This window comes from Alligator sinensis, unplaced genomic scaffold, assembly GCF_000455745.1.
Source record: "Alligator sinensis unplaced genomic scaffold, ASM45574v1 scaffold1491_1, whole genome shotgun sequence".
NCBI lineage: Eukaryota > Metazoa > Chordata > Crocodylia > Alligatoridae > Alligator > Alligator sinensis.
Genome location: NW_005843059.1, coordinates 120115 through 146149, shown reverse-complemented (window position 1 = coordinate 146149; position 26035 = coordinate 120115). Strand labels below are relative to the sequence as shown.

Sequence of the window (26035 nt, the reverse complement as noted above, 5' to 3'; positions counted from 1 at the left end):
TTTGGAGGATTAAAGGGTGAAAATTAGTCAACAGAGTGTGCATCTACACATGTAATTAATGCGATGTGATAAACTCTGGAGCAGTTTGTGCCAGAGGAAACTGCTCCTGGGAGCAGCATCTACACATGCAGCTAGGACAGCAGCAATTGGAGTGGGGGCGGAGCAGCTCCCAGCTGGCAGGGGCTATGGGGGGTCAGCCCCAGGCTCTAGGTAGCAGAGTTGGGCAGTGGAGGGGCTGGCTGGGCCATGAGAGTGCTAAAGTGCAGAGCTGTGTGCTTAGGCAGAAGGCAGCCCCCACACTTTAGTACCCTCATTCCCCAGCCAGCTCTTGTCACCGTTTACCCGTGTTTCAGCACAGTTACTCCGCAAAGTAAGTAGTTACTGCACCATAATACAGGCACACATGTAGATAGTGATACTTTACTGCACAGCTAATTAGCCCACTGCAGTAAAGTGTACATGTAGCTGCAGCCAGAGAATAACATGAGAAACTTGGATACAAGCTCACTTTCTAGAACTGAATTCATGGAAAGATATATGTTATCTTGCAATAATATGCATTATGGGTTTCATGCCAGAGATACACAAAGTTTTATGAGATCTGCAGAGAGTACAAGCAGATTTCTTATATGTATAACATCTTTAGCACTGATTTCCCTTCATGTAAATGATCACTCTGCTGTTCATTAAAATACATGAAAGCAGAAAAGATATATCTTTATCTACAAGATACAACCATTTTTAGATTGCTGTGAAAATACAACACAAGGGAAGTTAAATGTTTTCCAGCTTGTTTAACATGGATTGCAAAGTCACTAAATATTATTTTATGTTTAGAGATTTTTAAATATTTTGTAACTTACAGGATAGAAAAGGCTTTTGTCTTGGATCAAATCATATTGACAACCCTAGAATGAAGGATTTTTTAGTAGCAGTTATAAAGGCTCTTAGGTAAGTGTCTCAGAAATACAGTCAGGTTTATGACTAGATGCCTGCTAATGAATCCACTAACAGGTTTGTAGATAAGTGATCCTTCAAATTTTTGCAGGATGGGAAACTCGGACTTGTCAATATAGTATTTTGGAATCTGAAACAGATCATATCATGTGAGATACAAGCAAAGTTAGAAGTTGTTTAAATCAAGGCAGGAGACCCTGATGGTCTTGATAATGATGATGCAAGTGTCGCCACACTCATATGTTGGAAACATGAGGGCCAGAAAGACATTTACAGGTGGAATGGTCAATGTCAGTAAGACCTGGGATGCTTGAAAGAGGGCCATAAGGGCATTCATAGGTGATGTGGTCAGCCATCTGAGCTTGAGCTGCAGCCTGATGGTCTTGAATGTAGATGAGGTAGGAGCATTCAAATGGTGTACAGGTTAATTCAGGATAAAGTAACCTCCCAACTGTTGAGCACAGATAATGGATTACTACACTACGCAATCTGGCATGATTAAAAAATTAATCCTTTCAATCTAATACTTGAAATTTTATTTTGAAACAGTAGACCGGTGCCTGTCAGGTGTAAACCTCAGACGCATAGATTGCAATTGTCTGCCTGCTTTCTGAATCTTCGTGTGCTGCATAAATTAACGTGAACAGGCTATAGATCTATTTTGTGAGTGACAAAGCAATGTGAAGGTCTCTTCTTTCAGGGAAGAAGATGAGGATGTCAGTTGTTTTAATTCTCAATGCTCTCTTGTTTCAAACAAATGACTAGGTTGAAAAAAAATCCTATATTTTTTCATTAATTTTGGATGTTATGGGCACGTCCACATGAGTGCGCAGGTGCAGTTTGCAGCACCTCAAACCTGTTAGTGGCGCTGCAAATCGCATGCAGTGAACGTGCAACTGTGTGCCATGCTGCAAAGTGGTGCCAAAATTTGATACCAGGATGTCCCAGTATCAAAAAACAAAACCTACAACAAAAAACAGTTCAGTGCACATGGCAGCAGCATGCACTGCCAGAAATGAAGCCTGGCCATCCAGAGCCACACTGTGGCTGACAGCCAAGCTCCATTTGGCCAGATCAGTGCCGCTACTGCCCTGTGAGAGCCCCAGGACCCCAGGTAAAGCTGTTGCCCAGCCTCCCTTATTCCACCCAGGAAAATTTGGTGCACGCCAGAGTCACACCTGGATTAACCCTTTAGTGGGCTCTGGGCAAACAAACTCTTGGCCCCTACTTAATATTGTATATTTATATTACTTTTTCACTCATTAATTATGATATGTAAAATAAGCATAACTGGGCCCCTTCTTCACTTACACGCATATGCCTAGTTTGCCTATGTGTTAATCCAGCCCTGGCCAGAATGCATGTGCAGGGGCATGGCCTGGGGCACAAAGCTGTGGCACAAATGTGTGCTGCTGCTTTTTGCGGCCCTGGAAACGCATGTTTCTGCACATGGGGACGCGACCTACCAGCACGTCCAGACAACTGCAACATATCTTGTGAGGTAGTGGAGACTGGGGCCAGCAGCTGTGGTCCCCAGGGAAGGCTGGGGCCAGCAGCCTTACCTGGGATGCTGGGGGCCACCTGGGGCTGCAGCTGCAGCCGGAAGCCTGGCTGGCAGCTGGAGCATGGCTCCAGCTAGCCAGGCTCTGGTTTGGGGCAGCATGCACTGCCACCATGTGTGCCGCCCTGCTGTTTTCAGCATGGGTTTTTTTGGCCCCAGGATCTCCCACAGATGCGGTGCCACATACCACATATCCATACTCATCTGGATGCAGCCTGTGTCCGATCCATAATTCTAATGCTGCTTCTACTAATAAATAAACTACAGTCTCTCATGTGTGGAGCACAGCAAATGACACTGATAGTTCAAGAAGCCATATATTGCAATGACCTATTTAAAAATAATAGGTAACATTTACACAACATTTTGTAATTTTACATTTTCAAAATACTGGGTATGCATTAAGGTCCTAATCTTATAAAGAATGAGGCTGTATTTAAAAGCCTGTGAACAGAACCGTTGCCTTCAATAGGGTTCTTTGTGGGTTAGATTTGTTAAGCAAATGTAAGTTGCCAAGTATTGTGACCTAATGAATTACTTCTCATTGTAGCTTTGTGATTTGGCTGGATAGTGTTATTTATCTGCACTTTCTGATGGGAAAGTGCATTACAGTTGAGCTTTTAAACTCTTATTTCTCAGACTACAAACAGACATTGGATTCATCCCAGGGGGTTCACAGGATAAGATCTGCTAACCATTTGTCCCAGGACATCACAAAGTGTGTCTGAATGGACATGCTGGGACTGCATCCTTGGATCAATGGCAGAAAAGTGACAATATATTCAGCTGCTCATTAAACCCCAATTGGAAGGGCAATGTGTGCATGCACCAATCCTGCAGCTTTTCTGTCTTGGGACAAACACAGGGACGACAGGTCCTGGGACAAATGAAACATTTGTTCATACTCCTGATATATGTGGTTTTCATTCTAGTTAGGTTAGTAACCATTTACCAAAGCTCCCCAATATATCCAAAGTTGTGGCTATGCACACTGCTGGTAGGAGTCCTGTGTTGCCTACATCTATCTGTTCTTGGAAAGCATCCCATGCTCCTGCAGAACATGTCTTCCGTCCAATGACTTTCCTTCCTAGGAACCAAAAGATACATGGAGCTTTGAGATGTGTTCTTAAAGTCATTGCCTTTCCTGTTGACAGTAGTTACTAGAGAAGTTACAGTTTCTGCTTTTTTAAACTCTTCCACACAGCCTAGGAGAGCTTTACCCATCATTCACTCTGAGCATGTATTACTTGGTGGAATTTGGAAAGGTTTAGACGTGAGTAGATTATTTAGACTATGTTTGTCTGTGATTCCAGCATCTTTGCAGCTTCTAATCTCATACCAGACAACAGATATATTATGGGCCAAATCTTTGATCAGTAGGTCTAAATTAATTTTAAGTGAATGCTATCAGTGTGAGAAAAGCAACAACAGCTACAGTTATAATCTTGAAAGCCTACATAATAAATGTGACAAAGCAAATCTGGAAAGTAATTTACAGATTACAGACGAAGCCAAGCAAAGACAAGGCATTCTTTAAAGGAAGTTCTGTTCATTCTGATGAAACTTCCTTTTTGAGATTCCAGATCCATGGCAGGAACAACTAGATGCACTGTTGCATCTGGACTAAAATGAAGTAGACAAGAAAGGGGAAAAAAAGAATAGAAACTGCATTCAATTTAGGTGCATTCATCAGGAGTAAAATTAAAGCCATGTCTCCCAGTCTTCCATTAGTCTTCCACAAGACTTTCATTTCTTTCCCATAATCCTAACCATTGAACCAAAAGGAAAGGAGAATTCAGAACAAACTTCATTCTGAAGCAACACAGAATAGAAATAAGTTCAGAGAGCAGTCCAGCATACCAATTGGTAAAGCTAGTGTGCAGAATGTGATGCTATAGTTGTCCTGTTACTTGCTGTGAGAGTCGTCTGACAAGGAAAAAAGGATCATGCCATAGTATAAAGCTTGTAATACGTGGAAAGAGACTTTCTTCTACACTCAGGACCTTGGTGAGCCAGGTTGGCTCATTAGCCTAAAACACAGAAATTCCCTGCTGTTACATATGTTTTTATAAACATGGAAGTTTAAGGTTAAGAAATAATGAAGCAGCATTGTATCTAGCATTCTAGCTTTTTTAAATTAAGAATAAAATGACCGAGCACTGAGAATTAAATTCCATTTTGGCCATTTCCTATGGGTTGCTGGATTGTTTTGTAAGAGCTGCATTGCGTGCAGGCTGTGTCCTCCTGAGACGGTTCCAACCTGCCCTGCTCCTCTACCCTGTTATCTCTCTGTATCCTAGAGCGCTGCCTTTGCTCCACCAACTGCACCAGTCTTTCCCACCCACTCTGCCCCTCCATCAGGCACATGTGTCCTTTGGTACACTGTATGCCTGAGACTAGGCATACAGTCCAGTAGCTAAAGGCCAAATGCAGACTGGCTGGCAATGTGCAGCTGCACTTTGAACTTTTTTGAGCTGCGCAAAGGCAATTCACAGTATTTCTTTTCCAAGTTTAGGAGAAGTGCAATGATCTCCAAGTCGGGCATTTCCTGTCAGTCACTGAGAAGGGACCTCCACAAGAAGTCCTGCCAGTTCCTGGCGACAAGCTCTCCCTACAGATGTCAAAGAAGGCTGCAGCAGGATTGGTGGGGCCCCTGGACTGAAGCAGCTCCCCAGGAGATCTGAGGGGCGGTGGCCAGAGCGGTGCCATGGCGCGCTGCCCGCTTCCATGAACAAGACTTTGGAAAGACACGGCGCCCGATGAGAAGCACCTCGGTGGCAACCCTCATGCCACTGTCCACCAAGGGCACCAGGAGTGTCAGCCGCCCGCCCAGCAGCGGGCTGCTCAGCCTTAACCTGCCCGGGCCTCAGGTTCCCCAAACCGGGAGCCCTTGTTACAGCCTCCCTTGGAAGCGGCGCGGGTGGCGGCGGCGGCGCGAGGCCCCGGGTCCCAGCGCCCGGGCGCGGCGCTCCTTGCAGTCAGTCAGTCAGTCAGAGCTCGCAGCCGGGTGGCGCCGCGGCGGCCGGGCCATGGAGCGAGCTCCTGCAGTGGATCGACACCACCGCCTGCCTGGCAGGTAGGGTCGCGCCGGGGAGGGTTGGCGTGGAGGGCGACGGAATGCACCCATTGCGCGGAGGGGGTAAACTGAGGCGCGGGGAGGAAAGGAGCCTGGGTCCAGCAGGAGCAGAAGGAACCCAGGAGTCCTGGCCTCTGACTGCAGGGCCAAGGGCCTTGGCTTGGCGCTGCAGACTCTGCCAGCCGCTGGCGATGACCCTGCAGCAGACGCCAGGGCCTTGGTGGTGCAGGATGCATGGAATGCCCCTCTCCCCCCGCCCGGGGATGCAGCCCTAGTACACTGGCCCAAGCAAAATGCCCTGGACTCCCATGGGAAGGCGGGAGCCATTTGGGGAGTGATGAGCAGCCCTGTTGTTCCCACCCACTTATCTGGGACCATGGGTGCTGGGGTGTTGGAGCCTAAACTAGTTCATCTAGTTGTGTGCGTTGCCTCTGAGCGGCTATGTCTCGGTGATGCTCTGTGACCATCCATAGTGGACTAACATCTGGTCCATTATGTTTGCCCGCATTTCCCCCCCTTTAATGGCATGGTATAAAGTGATTAAAGTGTATAATTTGCTGAAACTTGGTGGATGTGTTTCAGAGCAGCTGATTTTCTCATTTGGAGGCAGCTCCTTCCCATAACTGGAGACCCTCTCGCTATCGCATGTTAATAGGCTGTTCTCTGCCCCTTGTGCCTGCAGTGGTGCTGCACTCCAGGTGACCCATATGAATTGACTGACCCTCTCTTAAGACTGCTGAGCAGGCTCCTTCAGGCAGGTCACCTCGTGGATCATCACAAGTAATCACTGGAGATTCAGTTTCTCCTCTGGATGAAATTATGTTCTGTGGCAAGGGACAGGAAAGATCATAGTCAAAGAAAAGGGAATTAGCTTGGGATAGGACTTACAGGTGGGAGAGTAAGGAAGAAGAAGGAGAATTGCCATGTGGGAAGGATCATGGCAAAGATGAAGAAAAGAGAGAAACCAGAAAAAAGAGGGATGAAGAAAGTAGGCAGGAAAAACTGAGAAGAAAGAAGGCAAAAACCATTTGCCAGGAACCAGGAACTAATGGAGCACAGTCAAAATAGCAAAACCATTTGCCAGGAACTGTCAGGAAAGCCAAAGAGAAAAGAGCATTGCCCAGAGTGAAAAGAAAGAAAGACCAAGCAATCTGACCTAAGGCAGGAGAAAGGAAAAAACAAACTGAAATCTGTAGGAGGCAAACTAAACAATAAACAAAAGAAGGTCCTTTTTTTTCACCACAAGTGTAAACGTGCCAATTTCTATTTTGTACAGGGTTCCTCATGATCAACAGAGAGAGGTGGCTAGCTACGTTAGTCCGAAGTCAGGCAAAAGGTAGGACAGAGTGGCACCGAACCAGTTAGTCAGAGGTGCCATCCTGCCCTGCCTTCGTGAGCAACAAACTGTATGCAAAATATGCTTCTCTGTGGGGGGATATAACATACCTATGCAAGCCTTTTAACTTCCCCTGTTTCATTTTGTAACTTCAATAATACTAAGGAATTTCAGATCTTTGCCATCTCTGAACTCCATTCACATGTGCAACTGCATATATTAACAATCCATATTAAGCCTTGAGGAGATTAGCAGATATGTTTGTAAATTTTTGGCTGGATAGCACCTCCATATGATGCACTAAGTGTAGTATAATAATCATGATGTCGATATTGGCAAAATTAAGTGATTTGCAGATTACTTAATTTATTATCTATGCATAGAAAGCTGTGAGAACCTGTCCTGCACAGTAACTGGCATATCTTGCTAGCTGCTAAAACCTGTTTTTTTGTGCTTTCTCCTGTGCTGCCCCTCATGCTTATAAATGTCATCAAACCTACCTCAGTCTTCTCATTAGTTATGTCCTTCAACATTTCCTTTGTTATAATGCCTCCTACAAAGGTACAGGTGCTGAGTCTACTCATGTGCTATTTCTACTATCATGTTGAGCAATAGTCTCATATTTTCTATTTTTTCTTCATTTGTCTTTCAATATCCATGCATTAAAAACTCTCTGGGGTCTGTCTTTCCGTTTTGCGTTTGTTAGGCACCGGGCACAGTGGATTTCTTGTCTTTGACTAGGCCTTGTAGTGAAATGTAAATAAGTAAGTAAATGAGTATGAAGAGGACAACAATAAACAACATGTTTTGACTTCTCAAGGCCAAAGGAGTTGTTTCTCTTGCCATGTTATGGAGGTTTCATTCATTATATATGGATATTATTATTTCTTATTTTGAACAACCCAAAATTTACTAGGAAGGCAAATAATACAAACTCATTCCTTGCTTGGACACTTTACTATTTAAGTATCAGACAAAATGCAAGCAAATGCAAATGGCAAATGAGTGGGAATAAAGGAAGAGAAAATGAATACTATAAGTACAAGGTCACATGTTTACTTTGGTATGTAATATATCAGTCTTGGCATTACCCTGAGCATATATGAACATCTACAAACATGCATTTACTTGTTGGAGGGACAGATGGAAGGTTACCGCAGGGTTGGTAGGGAGCTCTTCCTGATGTGATACGCAAGTGGTCATTGAAAAATAGACAAAAAAATCACAGCTTCTTTGGATGAACTTCCCCTTTGTGCGTGGGACTTGCTACTTCAGCCTCATACAAGTTGCCAGTACTCGTTTTAAGTAGTGCCTAGCACTTTGGGCAGGATATAAATAACATCGTCCTGTACCTCTTTCAGCTTACACTGGACCCCAGCATCATAGCAACAATGATACTTTTCTATCATGCAATAATAATAATTTTCTCCTGCCATGTATTTGTTACCCCTTGTACTTGTTATGTACCTCATGTTGTTCAAAACTGTTAGTTACATGAACCATTTTAGATAACATCGTTCCATTTTAGATATTTTAATTTTGAATTTAATTTTGAAGGACAGAATGAATCATTATGGCCTTTTAGTCTGATACCTTGATGTTTCTGATGTGTTACACTAAATACTGATGCTAGCTTTATTTTGCTCTGTTTTTTATGCTGGTGTAATTTCAAAGGATATGTTCTGGCTTTACATCAGTGTGACCAAAAGGTGAATCATGACCCACCCTGTTTTATCATATACAGATCACATTTACATTAATCTAGTATATGTATTTATATCAATATCTACACTGATAATGATAGGTTTGCAGCAATATATCTGATATAATAACTCTGCATCTTTGTATTTCTCTGTTTTAAGCTGAGAAACATGCTGGTGTTTCCTGTGTGACAGCATCAGTGGATGACATACAGTTTGAAGAGACTGCAAGGTACAACCCTGAAGAGTAATCATCAAGCCTTATCATTTTAGAATGCTCTTCTTTTCTATTTAACAGATTAACCAAAGCATATAAAATCAGAGATAAGGGGTCAATGATTTCCCTGCAGGCACATGGTTCACTTTTGACATTTCTCTACAGTGCAAGGGTTAAAACTGCCAATCCACTGGAAGGCAAAGATCAGTTCCATGAAGTTTGAAATAAAGTGTACTTACTTTTGACCCAATAAACTAGAAATCAGGTGAGAAACTGAAAGCCCAGTGATCTTTGGCCCTGGTTAAAAAGATTAGTAAACACCATTATTGATTCTGCTTTGAGTGAGGAGCAATTGCTATAGGAAGTTTTAGTAGTTGGAAAGCTCTTTATCAATGTATTTCTGACCATCTCCTTCCTTCAGTGAGTTAAAAATCTATATCCAAGTAGCAAAAATTCATAACTGAGGACTTATTTGTAAAAAGTATATGTTTATGCATCTACAGAACTATGTGTATACTTTTGCTATAACTGTTTCCTGGTCAGGGACTTGCAATTTCTTGAGGCTAAAAGATTGCATGGTAAATGCCAACTCTTTTGCCCTTGATAGTAATGTTGGAGTCCTGCGGCCAGTGTTACAGAGTTAACTCATTAGTTAAATGTTTATTAAAAAGAGACATCATTTTTCTTCAGATTTCCTCCTGCACAGCAAATTAACTACTGCATTATAAAAATGTGATCCACTGCACCATCAGTCCCCCTTGACCTGGCCAAAAATGAAAATATATATCTTTGGATGTAGCCAGGTTAAAACAAAAGGCTTAACCCTGACAATAATAGCATTTTGCAAACTGCAAATTATGGAATGTTTAGGCAGGAAATTAATTAAGCCCAATTTTCAGATTAATTTACACACAAAAACATATGTATATGTGTACTTGTCACAGTTGTACATACACCTGAAAAATTGCCAGTGAAATTGCCATATAGATACAGTTATACCTATGATATACAGTCTGGTTTTACAATCAGCAAAAGAGTGCAATAAAAGTGATGAGAGGAGGACATGAATGTGGCCAAATGGAATGTGGAAATTTTAAGAACCGCTTGACCTTCTTCACTAAATGCCCTCAAAAATCCTTTTCCCGATTGCAGTCATTTCCATTTTGCTTTCTCCAGAAAAGCTCTTCTCTTTGGAAAACTGTGATCAAAGGGTCCTGCTAATGACATAGAGACTATATTTTTCTCTCAGGTACATTTCAACCTTCATTGACTCCAGTGGAATTTATACACTTGTAACTGAGAGCAGAAACAGACCCTAAATATTTAATTGCTTTTCTGCCATAGGTCAGGATTATAATGCTAACTGGAGTAGTTCTTACCATGTTATTTGCTGAGCATTGTATAATTAATATGATTTGATCAAGCATATCAAGTAATTCATAACAAGCCCCTTTAAACTTGACTATAGTACATAATAAGGACATCTTGCAGGTTTCCTGCTCCAGTGTTTCATTCACCTATATTAGGTTACCAAATCTATTAAGAATTAACATTTCTGTGAATACTTTTTCTGGTATGTGTAGAAACTGAAATTTCCACAATTTAAACTTGATATTAGAATATTAGTTGTATGCCAAGATGAAGAATAAATTCCCACACCTTCCCTCTTACTTTGTATGAGTTCACAAGAATAGCATAAGCACTGTCTGATATAAAATGTTCTTTTATTGTTTTTTCTCATGTCATGTACCCCTCATTCTGATATATTTCATCATATACCAATGAAAATGAAATGTTCTAAAACCCGTGTTTTTTAATTTCTATTCAAATTGTCAGGTGCAGCCTGTAGAAGAGAGAGCTTCTTGGTGTTCCCATATTCAGAGGCTGTCTGCCATGCGAGCTCTCTAACTCATGTTTTTCACTCTGACAGTGGGACCAAAGGGGAAGGCAATTCATATCATATCCTCCTCTTTTACCAATAATCACAGCATATTGTAAAGCCTACCCCACATATGCCCTTCAGATACCCAACTAAGAAATTGGAGGACTCAACCAGTAACGGGCGTCGACCTATGGCTTGTGGGCAGGTTATGGCCTAAGGAGCAATTTTATTCTGCCCACAGAGCGGGGAGGCTTTGGTGGCATTCTGGCAGCACTCTAGCTGCAGGGCGGCTGGCAGGGAGAAATAATGGGGACACATGGCTATGGCTGTGGCATCAGCACTCAGGTTGGAGGCAGTGACCTTCCTCATACTCATCTAGATTGTTTCAGCTATTGGCAAAACATACTCCTCATACTCATCTAGATTGTTTCTGCCGTGTGTTGGGGGAGTCATGGGGGGTCACTTGCCTCCCCAGGTTTGTGCACCAACAGCAGTGTAGGGCATGGGGCCGCAGTCTGGCCATAGCGAGTGCCTGGCAGCAATGGGTGTGATGGTGACAGCACGATTTCTGCACCAACGGTGAGGCATGGGGCTGCCCCCCCGGCCCCAACTATGGCAGCAAAGTAGAATCGTGTCATGTTCCCCCCGCCCCACACTGGTGTTGCCTATGCTTTTGGCCCACTGCTTATAAAATGTTGCTGACCACAGGCCTAGTACCTCATGTGAAAAAAATAAACACAGGGCATCTACAAGAGACATTTACTGTGGAGCTGCTTAATTAGCTCTGCAGTAATGTTTTCACATCTACACATTCAGCCCTATTAGGCCACAGTAAGCTAATAAACTCCACTGTAGGATAGTACTTGTAAATATAAGTACTGTCGTATGCAGAGCCGTCCCTTGAGGATGCAAATCGGGGTGACCACCCTGGGCCCCACGGACAGTGTCGTACAGGCCCTGAGGGCGCCAGCACTCTGTGCGGCTGCTGTACGCTGCCGGCTTTGTGCTCCAGCTGCTCACCGCCACACTCCCCCCCCCACCCAGCACAGGCCCCACATGGGCTGATATGCCCCAGGCCCCACACACCCCTTGGGTTGGCTCTGGTCCTATGACAGAGTTCTTTATTGTGCAGCAACACAGGTGTAGATGCTGACAGGCCTGGCTGGGGCACGAGGGTGCTTCAGTGCAGGAGCTGCCTGCTGGGTAGTGCTACACTGGAGCACCCTTGAGCCCCAGCTAGCTCCTCCACAGCACATTTTGCTGGGGGTAGCAGCTCTGGCCTGGCAGGCTGACCCCTTGAATCCCCTGCCAGCTGGGCTGCTCCAACCTGGCTCAACGTGCTGCAGTTCTGAGCGCACATGTAAATGTGCCCAGGAGCAATGCCCAGGAGCAATAAATTCTGGCGTGATATGCACCAGAGTTTATTGCTTTGAATTAATTGCACGTGTAGACATGCCTACAGTAAGTATCTTTCCACTGCTTGAAAAATGGCATAGGCTGAGATTATTTCAGAAACTAATCTCTTAAATCAGGTTTATCAAACTCAAATGACTTGGTGAGTCTATTCCAGACCATGAGTCTTCTTGCTGACTAGACAGTCCCCCTCAGGATCTAACCATGTGCTGATGTGCATACTGAGCAGCAGTTGCAAACCAGAAATTGTGTAGAAGCTAAGGGCAGAAGGTGGTGTTACCCTCTGGGTGTCAGCCATTTTGGCACATGTGCTCTAGAAGCCACAGTGAGAAGGCCTGCTGACCAGATCTGGCTCACAGCCCATATGTTTGACATCCCGATCTTAAACGATGATTACTAAATACTAGTCTTTCCACTACTTTGCTAGACAGGAGAGCAACCAACTTGAATTTCATTTTAGCTGAGTGAGAATGAACAATGAAATTGGAAGCATTTATGAGTCAAACTTACTCTGAAATGTTCACTGTGGTAGAAAGTGGAAGAGTTCTTCAACTTATACACATTTCTGCGTGGTGTTTCTCAGAGGTTTATCTTTGCCTCCCACATAAGTACAGTTTCCTCCATATTTTGCCAGTGGGGTTATCTTTAAACATAATATTTACTATCAGTTTTTTGGAAGAAATATTCATTTTCAGTTTCTTCAGTAAAAGCTTTTCAGACTGAAGATTCCCTGTCAGAATAATCATATACTTTTATAAAAGTCTTACATTATTAACAGTAGGCCAAATTATTCTACAAGGTTGTTTGCCATTGCAGTATTTGGAGGGGGTTTTGAAGGATTGTGTTGAAGTTCTGATTTTGTCCTTCAATCACGTGCAGTTCTACCCTTACTCAAAATGGGTATTGCCACTAGGAATACAGCAAGTCTTCTCTCAGAAAGACATTTATCACGTCCCTTAGACCTTTGTAGAAACTGAAAGTGGCACTGCCCCAGCAAAGCCGGACATAATTTTCATTATTTCTAAAGCTGACAAGGACATTGATGATAGAGGAGCACAGGAATGGCAGCTGGGGGCTGCACTTGGCACAGGATCCTCCAGAGGTTGTTACCTCTGACCATGCAGACTGAAGGCAGGAGTTGCCTTATCAGCCTCACTCCTGCTCCCCTTGCTTTGCTGCCAATAGGTACTGTGTTAACCCTCCCACAGTCTCCACACAGTTAAGGATTTTATAGTACTGTTCTGCATATAATTTGGCAGCAGCTATGAGAGAGTTAAACCCATAGCTACTGTAGCAGTGGCATCACTCCCAGGGAAGGGGCAGTGAGGCTGCCAAGGGGACTGTGCACCCTGCTGTCCACAGCAGAGCCTCCAGCCCCTAGAGTTCCATGCTGCAGCAGGTAAGACTGCCCAACACCCATCCTCATTTTTCTGTGTTCAGCCTAACCCCCTTCTACCCAGGGTGAAGAAATAGCTAGCTGTGCCTCTGCATTGGTGAATGAAAATGTTGAAACCACCTTTCAAAGTAAATGAGATTTGTGCTATTGGTCAGTGACCTAGAGGAATCCTAGATGGAAGACTTCTGCCCAACATGCTGAGCACATGTGAAATCCAGCATTCATATATTTAATGTACCACAAAGTTTTTGATAAAGGAATAGCCAAAAATGTTCTTACAAGCATCCCTAAGTTTGCCAGAATTTTTGTTATGAGTCACATTCTGCTATCAGTGTGTGTCTTGTTCAATCACATCATTTATCTCCTGAATATTATTCTTTCTTCACCTTCTACTTGTCATTACCTGTAACTAAGCAAATATTCAGCCTCTGTTGGGAGCTGAGCAGAAGATAAAAAGTCTTCAAAGACATCTCGGAGAACACAACTAAGTTAGCTCGTTTAAGATGTGTTTTACAGCCTTTTTTTCTTTACAAGACTATAACTTTAATTTCTTTTCTAGGTCTGTACATAAATAACACATTACTATTCTCAGCAGCTTCCCCCTTATGTAAATGGACTAGATGATCTCTTGTCTGCACAATTTAGAAATATTGCATTACTTTACTGGTCTTTTCCTTCAGTCGACAACATAAAAAGCTCATCCTGTACCTGCTTCTTGAAAGGAGTTGTGTGTCTGCAAAAGGCACATATATTTCCTTTAACAATCCTGTTTTCTAAGGCTCCCACTGAATTTCATAACCAGAACTGGAATGTTGAGGGTTCGGTAGATTTTGAGGGTGATTTTATGTCCCGCACAAAGGCAGGAGAAATGTCGAAATGTGAGTATGTGTTTGTACACAGCTAAGACTGGCAGTGAGAGCATCAATTTCAGAAAAGTTTTAGATTAACTTTAAAAAATAATAATAATAAAAAATTTGCTTGATCTCCTGTTTCTTCCTACTTTAATTAACAAACACGTAGGACAGAGCCTCAGTTGGTGTAAATTCATGTAGCTCCTCTGAAGTCAGTGGATTTACGCCACATTACATCAACTGTGGCTCTGACTCACTCATCCTTTCTCTGCTCTCCTGGTCAGAATGAAACTCACTCCAAATACCTTGTGCCAGCCCTTCACTGTGCCCTGGTGTATAGTATAAGGAAGAGGAGTCTAGAAGAAATGGATTATGGATAGAATCTAAACTTACACTGATCCAGTTGGCCAGAGTGGTCCCATCAGCAAATTAAAGAGTTGGTAGTTGTTATTTAAACTTTTGGACTAGACTTTTGGGGACAGAGGGAGCTTGTCCAAAATTGGTAGCATGTAATCTTTCCCACCAATCTTCCAGTGAGACCACAGGACAAGGCCTGTTTTGGGTTTACCTGTGTGGAAGAAGATGAATTTTGCTTATCAAACCATGCACATGTTGAGCAATATAAGATAGGAACATCAGCATTGTAGTGTTGTGCATACAGGTTCACTCAGTGATTTAACAAAACCCAGTGGTTTATGCCTCTGGGTGTAAAAGTGGAACCCAGTTTCTAAATAGATTTGAAACTAGTATATAACTGCAAATTATAATTATAACATAAAGGGACTCTATAAGCCTATAAAGTATTCTGAATAGTCCTTGTTTAGTTCATCAGCTTCTTTACTGAGGTACATTTATCTCTTTATTGTTGTTTTTACTTTTAATTACTGAACCTAGGTATTTTCAGTAAAGCCTATGTTGACACATAATTTGCTTCATTTATGGAATTCCTCTCTATTAGATAGAGCACTAATATTATCAGTATTTATTGGGCTAGATCCAAGGTCTGTTGGGAATCACCAGAAGGATTTTCATTGACTTCTTTGTGCTTTAGGATCAGATTCATTTATGTAATTATCATGTAATGTAATGAGATGCTTCCTTTCTCCTCAGAGTTGGACAAATCATCAATGTCAAAACAAAAGTAAACCGAGCATTCAGTACTAGCATGGAAGTAGGTGATATTCATTCTTCCTTTTTTAACAATATATAAAAAGTATGAAGAGGTAAAGGGAGAAAAATAATGGAAGAAGACTAACACTGTAACCTTTATGTTTGCAGAAGGGGCTTAATGAATATTCATAAAAAATATGTAGCATCCACCTATGAAACAACAGCACCCAAATGATTTTTAAATTTCTATGGTATAGTGCAGGCCAGTGAGTGAGCTATGCCAAAGTAACAACATGTCCCTGAAGAGTTAATAATTTTACCAAATATAATACGACATACAGGGCACATCTACATGAGATGCTGACTGCGCAGTAGACTAATAATACTGTGTAGTAACGCATTACAGCACAGACAGTGCTAATACGCCACTGCACAGTATTATTAGGCTACGGTGCAGTAGCATCACTTAAAAGATGTTCACAGGTGCCACTGCTCAGTAACTCCGCTCAGCATCTCATGTAGACGCACCCACTGGGTGAGGTAGATAGTCAATACTGGCCTAGCCACAGCTTATTGACCTCAGTAGGCTTTGGATCATGGCCCACAGCTAGAAGGGTGGATTTCTAAACCTTTTTGAAACTCATGATATAGAGATCCTTATCTCAGATACAAGATGTTCATTATGTTGTAATGGACATGGCAGTACATTGCCCAGACATTTATTCTGAAATCAGAATAGAACCTCCAGGGGTCTTTTCTCTTTTCTCTGTTCAAGCGCAATTTCTATTAGCATTAATGGGAATGATGTGAGTGCATCCAAGGCAGAGTGTGTTCCAAAGTGCTCTACAAATTCTAAAGACCGAAGATTTGATGCATGTCATGTCTATTTCAAATGAACCAATAAAGTGTTTCACTAGTAATTTGCCTCACATTGTGTTTTATAGACTTGTACAGATTTTTGCTGATGCAAGTTCTACTTCTTGTAAAGACTCAAGCAGGGAACCAAAACAGCACATAAGTAAATGGAAGTAAAAGTCCATAAAGCCTAATGTAAATGTCTGTTTTATTTTTTTAAAGTGATGTTAAACATCCATCTACAGATATTATACCAAAGGTAATTTCCAAGGCACCGTGGATGTTGAAGCTGTTTCAGATATTCAGGATGATTGATACCAGGGCACTCTACGTTCAGAGTGAATATAAGGCAATCGTTAACTCGACAGTGATCAAATCTTTTTGCCTTAACTGGTAATTAAAATCTTGCAACTTTTGTTTTGTTTCAGGTTGGCATCAGGGTTTCTGTACAGGATATCTTGTCTAATGTTCAGAAACTCGTGTGTGTGGCTTATGCTACTTATGTAGCTAGACCAGTTGGTGCTGAAAAGGTACTTCATTTAATTCAGAAAAATCTTGGCATGGAAAGAATGTTCTATGTCAGGGCTGTCAAACTTCTAAGGGGCTGGGGGCCAAACACCCTGCGGGCTGCACCAATGGGGACTGCACATCTGTGGACTGCACTAAGGCAAGCCATCGGCCCTGCAGGCTGCATACTGTGTAGACACTAGCCCATACTCCACCCTGTACCCGTGCCCAGCCACTGCTGCACCATGCACCCACACTCCCTTCCCACTCTACCATGTACCTGTGGCCTCCTCGCTGCACTGTGTAGGCCCTCCTACCCTCACCACTGCAATACATGCCAACAGCACCCCCCCCCCAAGATGCCCAAGGCACTATACCCCCCCCCACTGAACCAGGCAGAAGCCCCCCTACTCCTGTACCTCACCCCTGCACCCTGCCCACTGTGGCATCCAATGCCTGCACAGGCTCTTCATCACTGCACTGCACCTGTGCAACCCCAGGCTCATCCTCAGCTCTCCCGGCCATATCATGCTGCACTGTTCTGTTCCTTGGGGCAAGGGCAGGCACCAAAAGCTGGAGGAGGGAGGCAGAGCCCAGGGAGAGATGAGGGAAGCAGCAGCTGGGAAGAAGCCCAGGGGCTGCAATGTAATTCCTCACAGGCCACATGTGGCGCACAGTTTTGCCACTTAGACAGGACAATGCTGTTCTATGTAATGGCCCAAATTTTGCCAACTGTGAAAAAGTGATGTCCATTTTTTTCAACTGATGGCAAAAAGGCAGTCTAAAGTCCAGATTATGAGAAGATTTTAATGGTCTTCTTTCAACTCCTGATGGGCTGTTTTCTTCCAGTTTGCCAGTCTGCTTGTTTCTGCCTATGTTGTCATTTTTCTAAATTCTCCATTAATGAAATTGCCTTCCTTACAATAATCAGCCTTATTGACAGAATTAGGAAAATAGAACTGGAAAGTTTGCTCACTAGGCATGTCTAATCCACAACTATCACAGGCAACTGTGTCATAAAATCCTCCTCAGAAACTGATCATTTTCCTTCTTAATATTAGTTAGGTTTTCTGCCCTTATGAGTCCTACTGAGAAGCTGTCCTAGAACTTTATTGCTCAGATGTTTGGAAACATACTAATTTCCATCCTAAATTTATTCAGAGCTAGCTTATACCTATTTATTATTGTGCCAAAATGTCCTTTAGCCTAAAGAATTGTCAGGGAGGTTGCTCCATAAGGGGCATTGTGAAGAAAGGTGGGCCTTGGGTGGATTAAACAGGTCATCATAGAGTGGTAGGTAAGGTGCAGCACGAATAGTTTTGATCAACTTTCGGGTCATCATCAGACAACGGTTTTGTGGAAGAATTATATTTGCAAGAACGGGAAGCCAGGGGAGGGGACTTGAGCGGAGGGTTCCAGTTATGATATGCATGGTTGCGTTCAGCTGAGTGTCAGCAAGATTTGTATGTGATGATCTTTGCCAAACAGGTGTACAATACTCTGCCGCTGAGTATGATAGGGCAAGAGCTGAAGTCCAGGATGTTGTGGATGCACCTCCCTATGTTGATCCAGCAAGCTTGACTAGCATGTTGTTTTGGGATTTGACCTTTGCTGTTGTTTTCTTTAGATGTTCCTGAAAAGTCAGGGTTCTGTCTAAAGACACTCCCAAGTATGTGGGATCATGCTTTAGTCTGTGACCACCCATATAGATGTTAAGTTCTTTTTTGGCACTGGCATTGTGGAAATGGAATACACTGGATTCAGGTTTGGCAGGATGCGGCATGAGCTGTCATGTAATCTGCCAGCTTTGTCACATGTTCATTCAGGGTCTGGTCCAGAGTGTGAAAAGATGGAGCTTGAGTAGTGCAGCAGATGTCATCAGCATAGATGAACTTGCAGGATGTGGTTGTTAGTAGATCATTTATGTATAAGTTGAATAGGGTTGGGGCCAGCACTGAGCCCTATGGAAGTCCATTGGCCTGTCTCCTCCATGTGCTTATCCCCTTCCCAAGGTGGACCCTGAGTTGTCTGTTATGGAGGAGTGCTTCAACGACTATAACAACCCAACTTGGAAGTACCATTATATGCTCTAAGTCTTGTTTTCTTATTCTTATAGTACACGGGTTTCATTTTCATTTTTTTAATAATGTATTCTTGTAATACAGTGACCTGTACCCCTGTATCTAAATTAAAAGTTACCATTAATCCATTAGTGTTCAAGGTGATTGTCCAATCCTCAGAAGAATGAACTTCTTACATTGTGCCAGTGAGGAAAATCGTGACAGTTCTTCCTTATCCCCATTGCATAGAGCATGCACCTTCTGTTTCTTGTGTGTTGCATCCTGCTCCTTTCTGCAAACTCTTGCAAAGTGATTGACTCTTTTGCATTCATTGCAGCACTTACCAAATGCAGGCATTGCATGGGTTTGTGGTAACTCCTCAGGATCTGCAGCTGACCATTATTTCTTCAAGCAATTCTCTTTGGCCTCCACTTGCCTGCTTCATAGTGAGGTCTTCCTTTCAGTATTGTTTGTGTGTTACCTTAGGTTTTTGCAGTCTTGTAATCCTGTCTAGTTCAGCTTCTGTTTTTTCCTTCAGCTTCTGCAGTCTGGCATTTGTCATCTCAGCCACTTGACACAATCTAACTGCCTTTTCCAAATTAATCTCAGAATCCTCTAGCAGTCTTTTCCCGAGGCTTGTATCCCTTATACCTAATACTATTTGGTCTCTGATCATAGACTCTTTTATGTCTCCAAACTTGCATGTCTGGCTCAGCAGTCTGAGGTCTTTGACAAACACCTCTATTGCCTCACATTCTTTCTGCTGTCCCATGTGGAAATTATATGGTTTAAAGGTTTCATTTTGTTTGGGTATACATGATTCCTCAAACTTTTATATTACCATCTCATAGCTTTTCTGTTGTGCTTCTGACAGTTGTAGGCTATTATAAACCTTCTGGGCCTGCTGTATTTAATAAAATAGATACCTTGAGTGAATCTTCCTTCTCTCTAGCTCCACTGGCCATCATATATATGGTAAAACTCTGCTTAAATTTCTTCCAGTTTTCTGCTCCATTGCTGGACAGCTTTAACTTCTGGAATTTTGAGATGTTCCATTTTTTCTTTATTTCTTCCTACCCCATTTCTGGTACCATGCATTGTTCTCAGAAGATTAAAGAGTTAAGTTTATAGAACAATAAAGCTTGTTTATATAAAAAGCAGTACCCTGCCTACCGTTCCACTGTTTCCTCCTCCAATCCCTGGGCAAATGTAACAACTTAAACATAACACTCTCAAAGGTATCCACACAGGGGACTCCACAGGAAATGTCACAATTAAACAGTGCCTAAGTCAGCTGGATGGAGCCAATTTTATGTTTGGAAAAAATTATGTGTGTGGCCATGGACAGACTTATACAAAAGGTTCTGGGAAGAGTGTTCAAGAAAAGAATAGAGCACAGATAAATTTTAACACTTGAACTGTTATGGGTCACATAGAGCAGTAGATGTTGACTTGGATCTTGCTGAAGCTCCTGTGCCATGTTGTAAGGTATCTGAGGGTTGACCACATAGTCTGGACACATAGACCATTTGTTTACTGGAGCCTCAGCAATTTTTGCCTGTGTCCAATGTAAATAACAACTTCACTCAAAAGCCAAGTGGCTAGATTTTCAGTTTGTACCACTAAATTGGCTGGTTCAACCCAGAGTAACAGGCATACATGGAATTTGCGCTGCTGTGCCTTTAGAAGGGGGAGGTGACCTATAAATTTGCACCATCATGGGACTTTTAAAGGTGTGCATTTGGGAGAAAATAGTGCTTGGGGTGCAAATAGATAATGTCAGAAATTCCACCCTGTACACAACATGATATATGGTAACCCTTCAAGCTGATTTAAAAGTGTGTTTCCTTTCTTGATTTATAAGAAGCTTTTCAATAAAATGAATTTTGGAAGGGGTTGTATTTTTTGTTGTTTTCAAAAACAGAAAAAATGTCATCAGATCTTTACAAATGACTCTGTTCTAAAAATGAAAACTAGGTAGTGAAGAATCACTTGAATTTGAACTCTTTATTTAACAGCATTAATATGACTTACTTTATTATGGTAAAGAATTCTAGACTATGCTAATGCAAATATACTTTATGAATCGTGTTCAAAGTGCCATTTTAAGGGGGATTTAAGTGCCATTCAAAGTACAAATCTTCTTTTCCTTTGTGTAGGTTAAGATTAAACCAGTAGAGCTTCAGTGTCCCCAGGATCTTCTGGAGCACAGTCTGGCTACTGAGAGAAGAAAAATCCGACTGGATCATGAACATGTCTTTCAGAATCTGTTGCTGGAGAGTAAAGTTGAAGATAGTCAAAACAGTAACGGACACAACTCATAATTATTGGCAGGTGGAGGGGAGCAAAAAGCAGCCAAGTTAGAGTAGGGGTATGACGATACAAAAGTTTTGGGATAAGGCTCCTGGATAGGAGGAGTATGCCGTGCTCACAAGAGGGTAGCAAATGATTAATCTATAAGGCAGTGATCTCTGTCCTCATAAATGCTTCAGGGATTTCAGATATAAAGATAGAGGGCCAGAGCTCACACATGGGCTGATGTGTGATCTATATTTAGGTTTCATTTAATTTACATATTTAGAATTTCTTGAGGGTTTTGTGCATTCATTCAGACTTAAAGCTGAATTTTTCAATGAAAAAATGAAGACCAAGGGTACCATTAAGACATAGCTAGAGGGAGAAGATCCACTTTGTTTTTTGGCTATGAGAACTATGTTTAAACAAGGAGATCATTATCAAGAAACAGAAGAAAAATTTTCAGCCTGGATATCTAAGCCCTCAGGAGAATTCAAAATGTTCCAGGACCAAATTAAAACTGAAATATAGCCATTTTCTGTTTTCAACCAAGTTTGCTTTTATTTGCCAGTTTTATGTTTGACTTAAATCAGGGTTACTGTATTCCTCTCTACAACCACAAAACTATTCACAAACATTTAAGAAATGTCTAGTATTCACATCACCCAGTATATATCTATATTTCTGTACATCAGTCATGATTGTATTACTTACTGAGAAAAATAGTCCATTGTCAATACAATCCATAGCCTTAATGATTTAATAAGATTATATAGAACTGGAATGTCTAGTTTAAGAGGACTCTTTAAATTATCCCAATTGTACCTGTCCATTAAGAAACTGATTAAGACCACCAAAGAATAATCAAGGAGTGATAAACTTTAGTTTCCACATCTCTGTCTATATTAGGGAAATTTCCTAGAAGTGTTCTGCCTTCACTAATACCAGTTCAATTCCTACAGAGGTATACAGAAAGTAGAATAGAGGGAAAAAATTAAAATAATATGAGTTGCTAACTGTCAAATAGTTACAAAACACCGAGCAAGAAACTGACGTTTGACTTTTGACTGTAAATTATACAACACTTTAAGCAGGTCCAAAGTGCAAGGTAATTAGCAGAGTCCAAACTATTATATGATGCTTGTGAAACACAGTTTATTAGGTCAGAAGTCAAACAAGTAAGTGAGGTCCAATGGAATTGGATAGGCTACATGGTGCAAGCTTAAATTGGTGCTCACAAATCATCCTCAAAACAACTATATAACGAAAGACCCAGAGGCAGTGGTTTAGTTCAGAGCCCCTCACAAGTAGGGTCCATGGTTAAGTCAGTACCGTGACTCTACATTGCCTGTAAGCACATAAATAATTTTAAGCACTAGCTTGAGTAGATTTAATCACATGCTTAAAATTCTACATATGCTTAAGTGCCTTGATGAACTGGGACCTAAAAGAGGGCATGCTCTGCCTTTAAGTCCTCACCTCCAAGTCACCGAGATCCAGATTCATGTCTGATATAAATGAAGTTATCTCAAGGTTCAGTTTGTCCATATAGTCTTAATCAGAATGTATGTAATGTGTTTATGCTCATATATTTTCATATGGAGAAATACACCTGTGCATTCTATTAAAACATGTAGCTATGTTGTTAAGCATTTGAAAGAGGAATTGGCAAAGGTAAGGTTGTGCACACAACCCTAAGTCTGCCTCTTATCATGTGCATATTCATTATAAGATTGTCTTTAATAATCACACACTATATATTAAACTATGGATGAGTATGACATGATAATTTTATAATCTTACATTCTAACAATCGTTAGCACTGCCTATGCCAATCAAATAGGGTCTATGAAAGATATTTAGATGAAAAGTATGTAGTAAGCTATACTTACAAAGTACTTTGCAGATTAAGTAAAGCAACAAAGAACAATAGTGAAAATTTGGTGAAGTATATTGACTGCCTACTTTTTCAGCTAGGTGAGCTTCATAGTTAACTGCCTGATTTCCCCAAATGTGTACTCTTAATATAACTTTCATGTGGCGAATTGGTAATTCCTCTCAACAACATTTTAAGCTGCAACCAACGTGGTTTGTCTCTCTATACTGTTCCTTCTTATTGCTGTTACAGTGATGAACAGCTCTCATCCTGATGAATCTTCAGGCTGTTGCCGTTACTCGAAGCAGCAGTAGCTTGTTTTTTTAATTGCACAAAAAGCAGATAGATCCTTTTACTGATGGGAAAAGGGAATGTTCTCCTTATGTCAGCTGGCAATGCTGCTACCTTGAATATCCCATAAATATATTGTTACTGTGTTTCAGATAATTTTAGTGATAAAGAGGAAGTTGCTGTTTCAACTGACCTCACCCGTGTGCAGAGCATTGAACTTGTCTTGCCTCCTCACGCAAATCATCATGAAAATACATTTGGTGGCCAGATTATGGCTTGGATGGAGACAGTAGCTAGTATTTCAGCAAGGTACTTTTCTGTTTGGTGTTTTCTTGTGTAATTCTGAAAGGACACATTTTACATAAAATCAAAACATAAAACCCATCACTTTAAGGTTAAGTATGTGACTGCAGTTTATTAAAAATACACATACAGTGCTGTCCTCCTGCTGAGCTAAAGAGTGATCATGTGCATATTTATATGTTAGATGTCCAATGGTACTCCTCACCAGAGCGATTCAGTGCTACACCACAGCTCTGTGAAATATTGCTGTCTCATTTTTGCAGCTGGAGTCCTGAGGAATAGAGAGGTTATGTGATTTGCCTGAGACTAAACAGAAAATCAATAGGTGAACCAGAAACTGAACCAGGGCTCCTGATGATTAGTGCAGTGTCTTAACTGCAAGATTATCCCTCTATATAAGGTAAAATCCTATTGTATAAGATAAGATTTCCAGCATCAGTAGAAATCTTAAAATGGAGAGACTTCATATCAGACTTCACCTTCCTGTGCTCTACAGAGCTGAGTTGTGGAGTGGCCAGGAAAATGTCAGAGTGACAATGGAGGTGTGTGAATAAGGCACTAGAATTGGTATCAGAAAAAGGGAGCCCTATTTTGGCCACTACCTCTGACTCACTATAAAACCTTGGAGAAGCCACTTAACTTCACCAGCTCAGCTCCCATTCTGGTAAAACAGGAGTAATCATGCTCGCCTATCTTCTTCTCCCCACTATTCTTCTCCCAGTGTAAAGTGCACTGAAATTCTTAGATGGAAAGTACAAAGTTTTATTTCTATGCTCAGTAAGTTCGCTGATGATTGTGGTCCAAAAGCACAGTTGCCTTCCTTTCTGCTTTGAAGGGCTCAATTTCCTCTGCATTGGCATTGGTCTCCCATACAGATTTTTTTTGTATGTGACTAGAGTTTTTATCTAAATTCCCCTCACACACTAAATGACCTAATTCATTGCTAGATATGTTTGATATGTTTTCATTTTAACTTTAATAATTAAATGACTTTCCTATTTATTATTCATGTAGTTTTGATTTGTAGCCAGTGGTTGTGCTGATAATAAAAGATATTTTTGTAGTTGTTGGATAAACATCTCGTTTTATTAAAATTAGAAAGCATACTGATCCTACACTGGTCTGGAGCGCCATAGGCTTCATGATTTATGGGAGGGTACAAAAGATCTGGCCCCCAAATTTTTACCTGTTTCTCTTCAATAAATCTGGCCCAGCAAGGGGAATGTTTAGATTTAAAACAAACAAACAAATGTACGAAACAAATCAGACAGTTAAAATATTTTCATTAGAACTGTGTATGTTGAATATAATTTATTGGCAACAATACCAAATGAGAAAAGGGTGCCTGTGTTTTATGCTAGAAAAATAGCTAGCCTCCCTACAAACCTTTTGTAACTCAGAATTAGATTTGACCTTTTAAAGTGCCAGTTAAGAGTTGCTATGGTCACAGGCTTAGATGGGAAAGACAGGAGGAGGAAGAAAAAGTAATACTTTGAGAATAAATTTAAAACACCCTTATAAGGTTTTTTTCTGAAGCATTATTTTTTTTTAACTGTGAGAGTAATTGAGCATCTTAAAGACAACACTGAAGTCATTGAAAGTCCATTTGAACTAGATCTGTCTTTTCTCATATATTATACTAACCTAAAAATACTCAGTTCTTAGTTTTCTAGGAAAATATTGCTTAATACTTAGGGTATGTTCCACACTAAAACATCACATCTGTCATCCCTCTTCTGTTTTTAGTAGTATTATATTTGTATTTTTATTGAGAGTAATGGAAATGAGATAGCCATTCGCATTTTAAATAAGAGAAGCCAATTGTTCTTAATGAAATTACAAAGTCATTTGAATGTATTAGTCCATTATAAAGATTTGCTAGTCAATTAATTAGCAACAGATAATTGTGTGCATTTAGCTATACTGGTACATTAGTTTATGGGGTGCAATTGAGTTAGGACTGAGAATACTGCAAAATTGTGTAATTTCCAGGCTTAAAAAATGATTTAAGGTTAAATCTGCTCTCATATATGCATATGCATTTTTAAATATACATATGTAGGTATCACTAATTTGGTGGGAGTTTTGCGCACATTTATGAGGGTAAAATGTGGCCTTTAAAGACAAGAAGTTAATTGCATCATTATTATTATTCTTACTGCAGTAGTGCCTAAAGGCCCCAATCAGGATTTGGGCTTGATGGTGTTCTGTAGTGTTAAGAGTAATAGAATGTTTCCCATTTCAAAACACTTACAGACTGAAGGTCCCAATCTTGCAAACACTTAGGTTGTGTCTGTACTTGGGATTTCTTCTGGTACGATCCCTGACCAACATAGCTGGGTCAGAAGC

The 26035-nt window shown here is 41.3% G+C and overlaps 1 protein-coding gene across 1 annotated transcript in view; it reads left to right on the top strand.

Annotated features, from left to right (window-relative positions):
* Positions 1-913: 913 nt before the first annotated feature.
* Positions 914-26035, top strand: part of ACOT12 (acyl-CoA thioesterase 12) — a 55108-nt gene continuing 29986 nt past the window's right edge. The window contains exons 1-7 of the mRNA XM_014526484.2: positions 914-951; positions 5431-5594; positions 8793-8862; positions 15500-15560; positions 16783-16884; positions 21081-21225; positions 23536-23692. Of these exons, the coding sequence (XP_014381970.1) occupies positions 914-951; positions 5431-5594; positions 8793-8862; positions 15500-15560; positions 16783-16884; positions 21081-21225; positions 23536-23692 (737 nt within the window). The remainder of the gene's footprint in view (positions 952-5430; positions 5595-8792; positions 8863-15499; positions 15561-16782; positions 16885-21080; positions 21226-23535; positions 23693-26035) is intronic.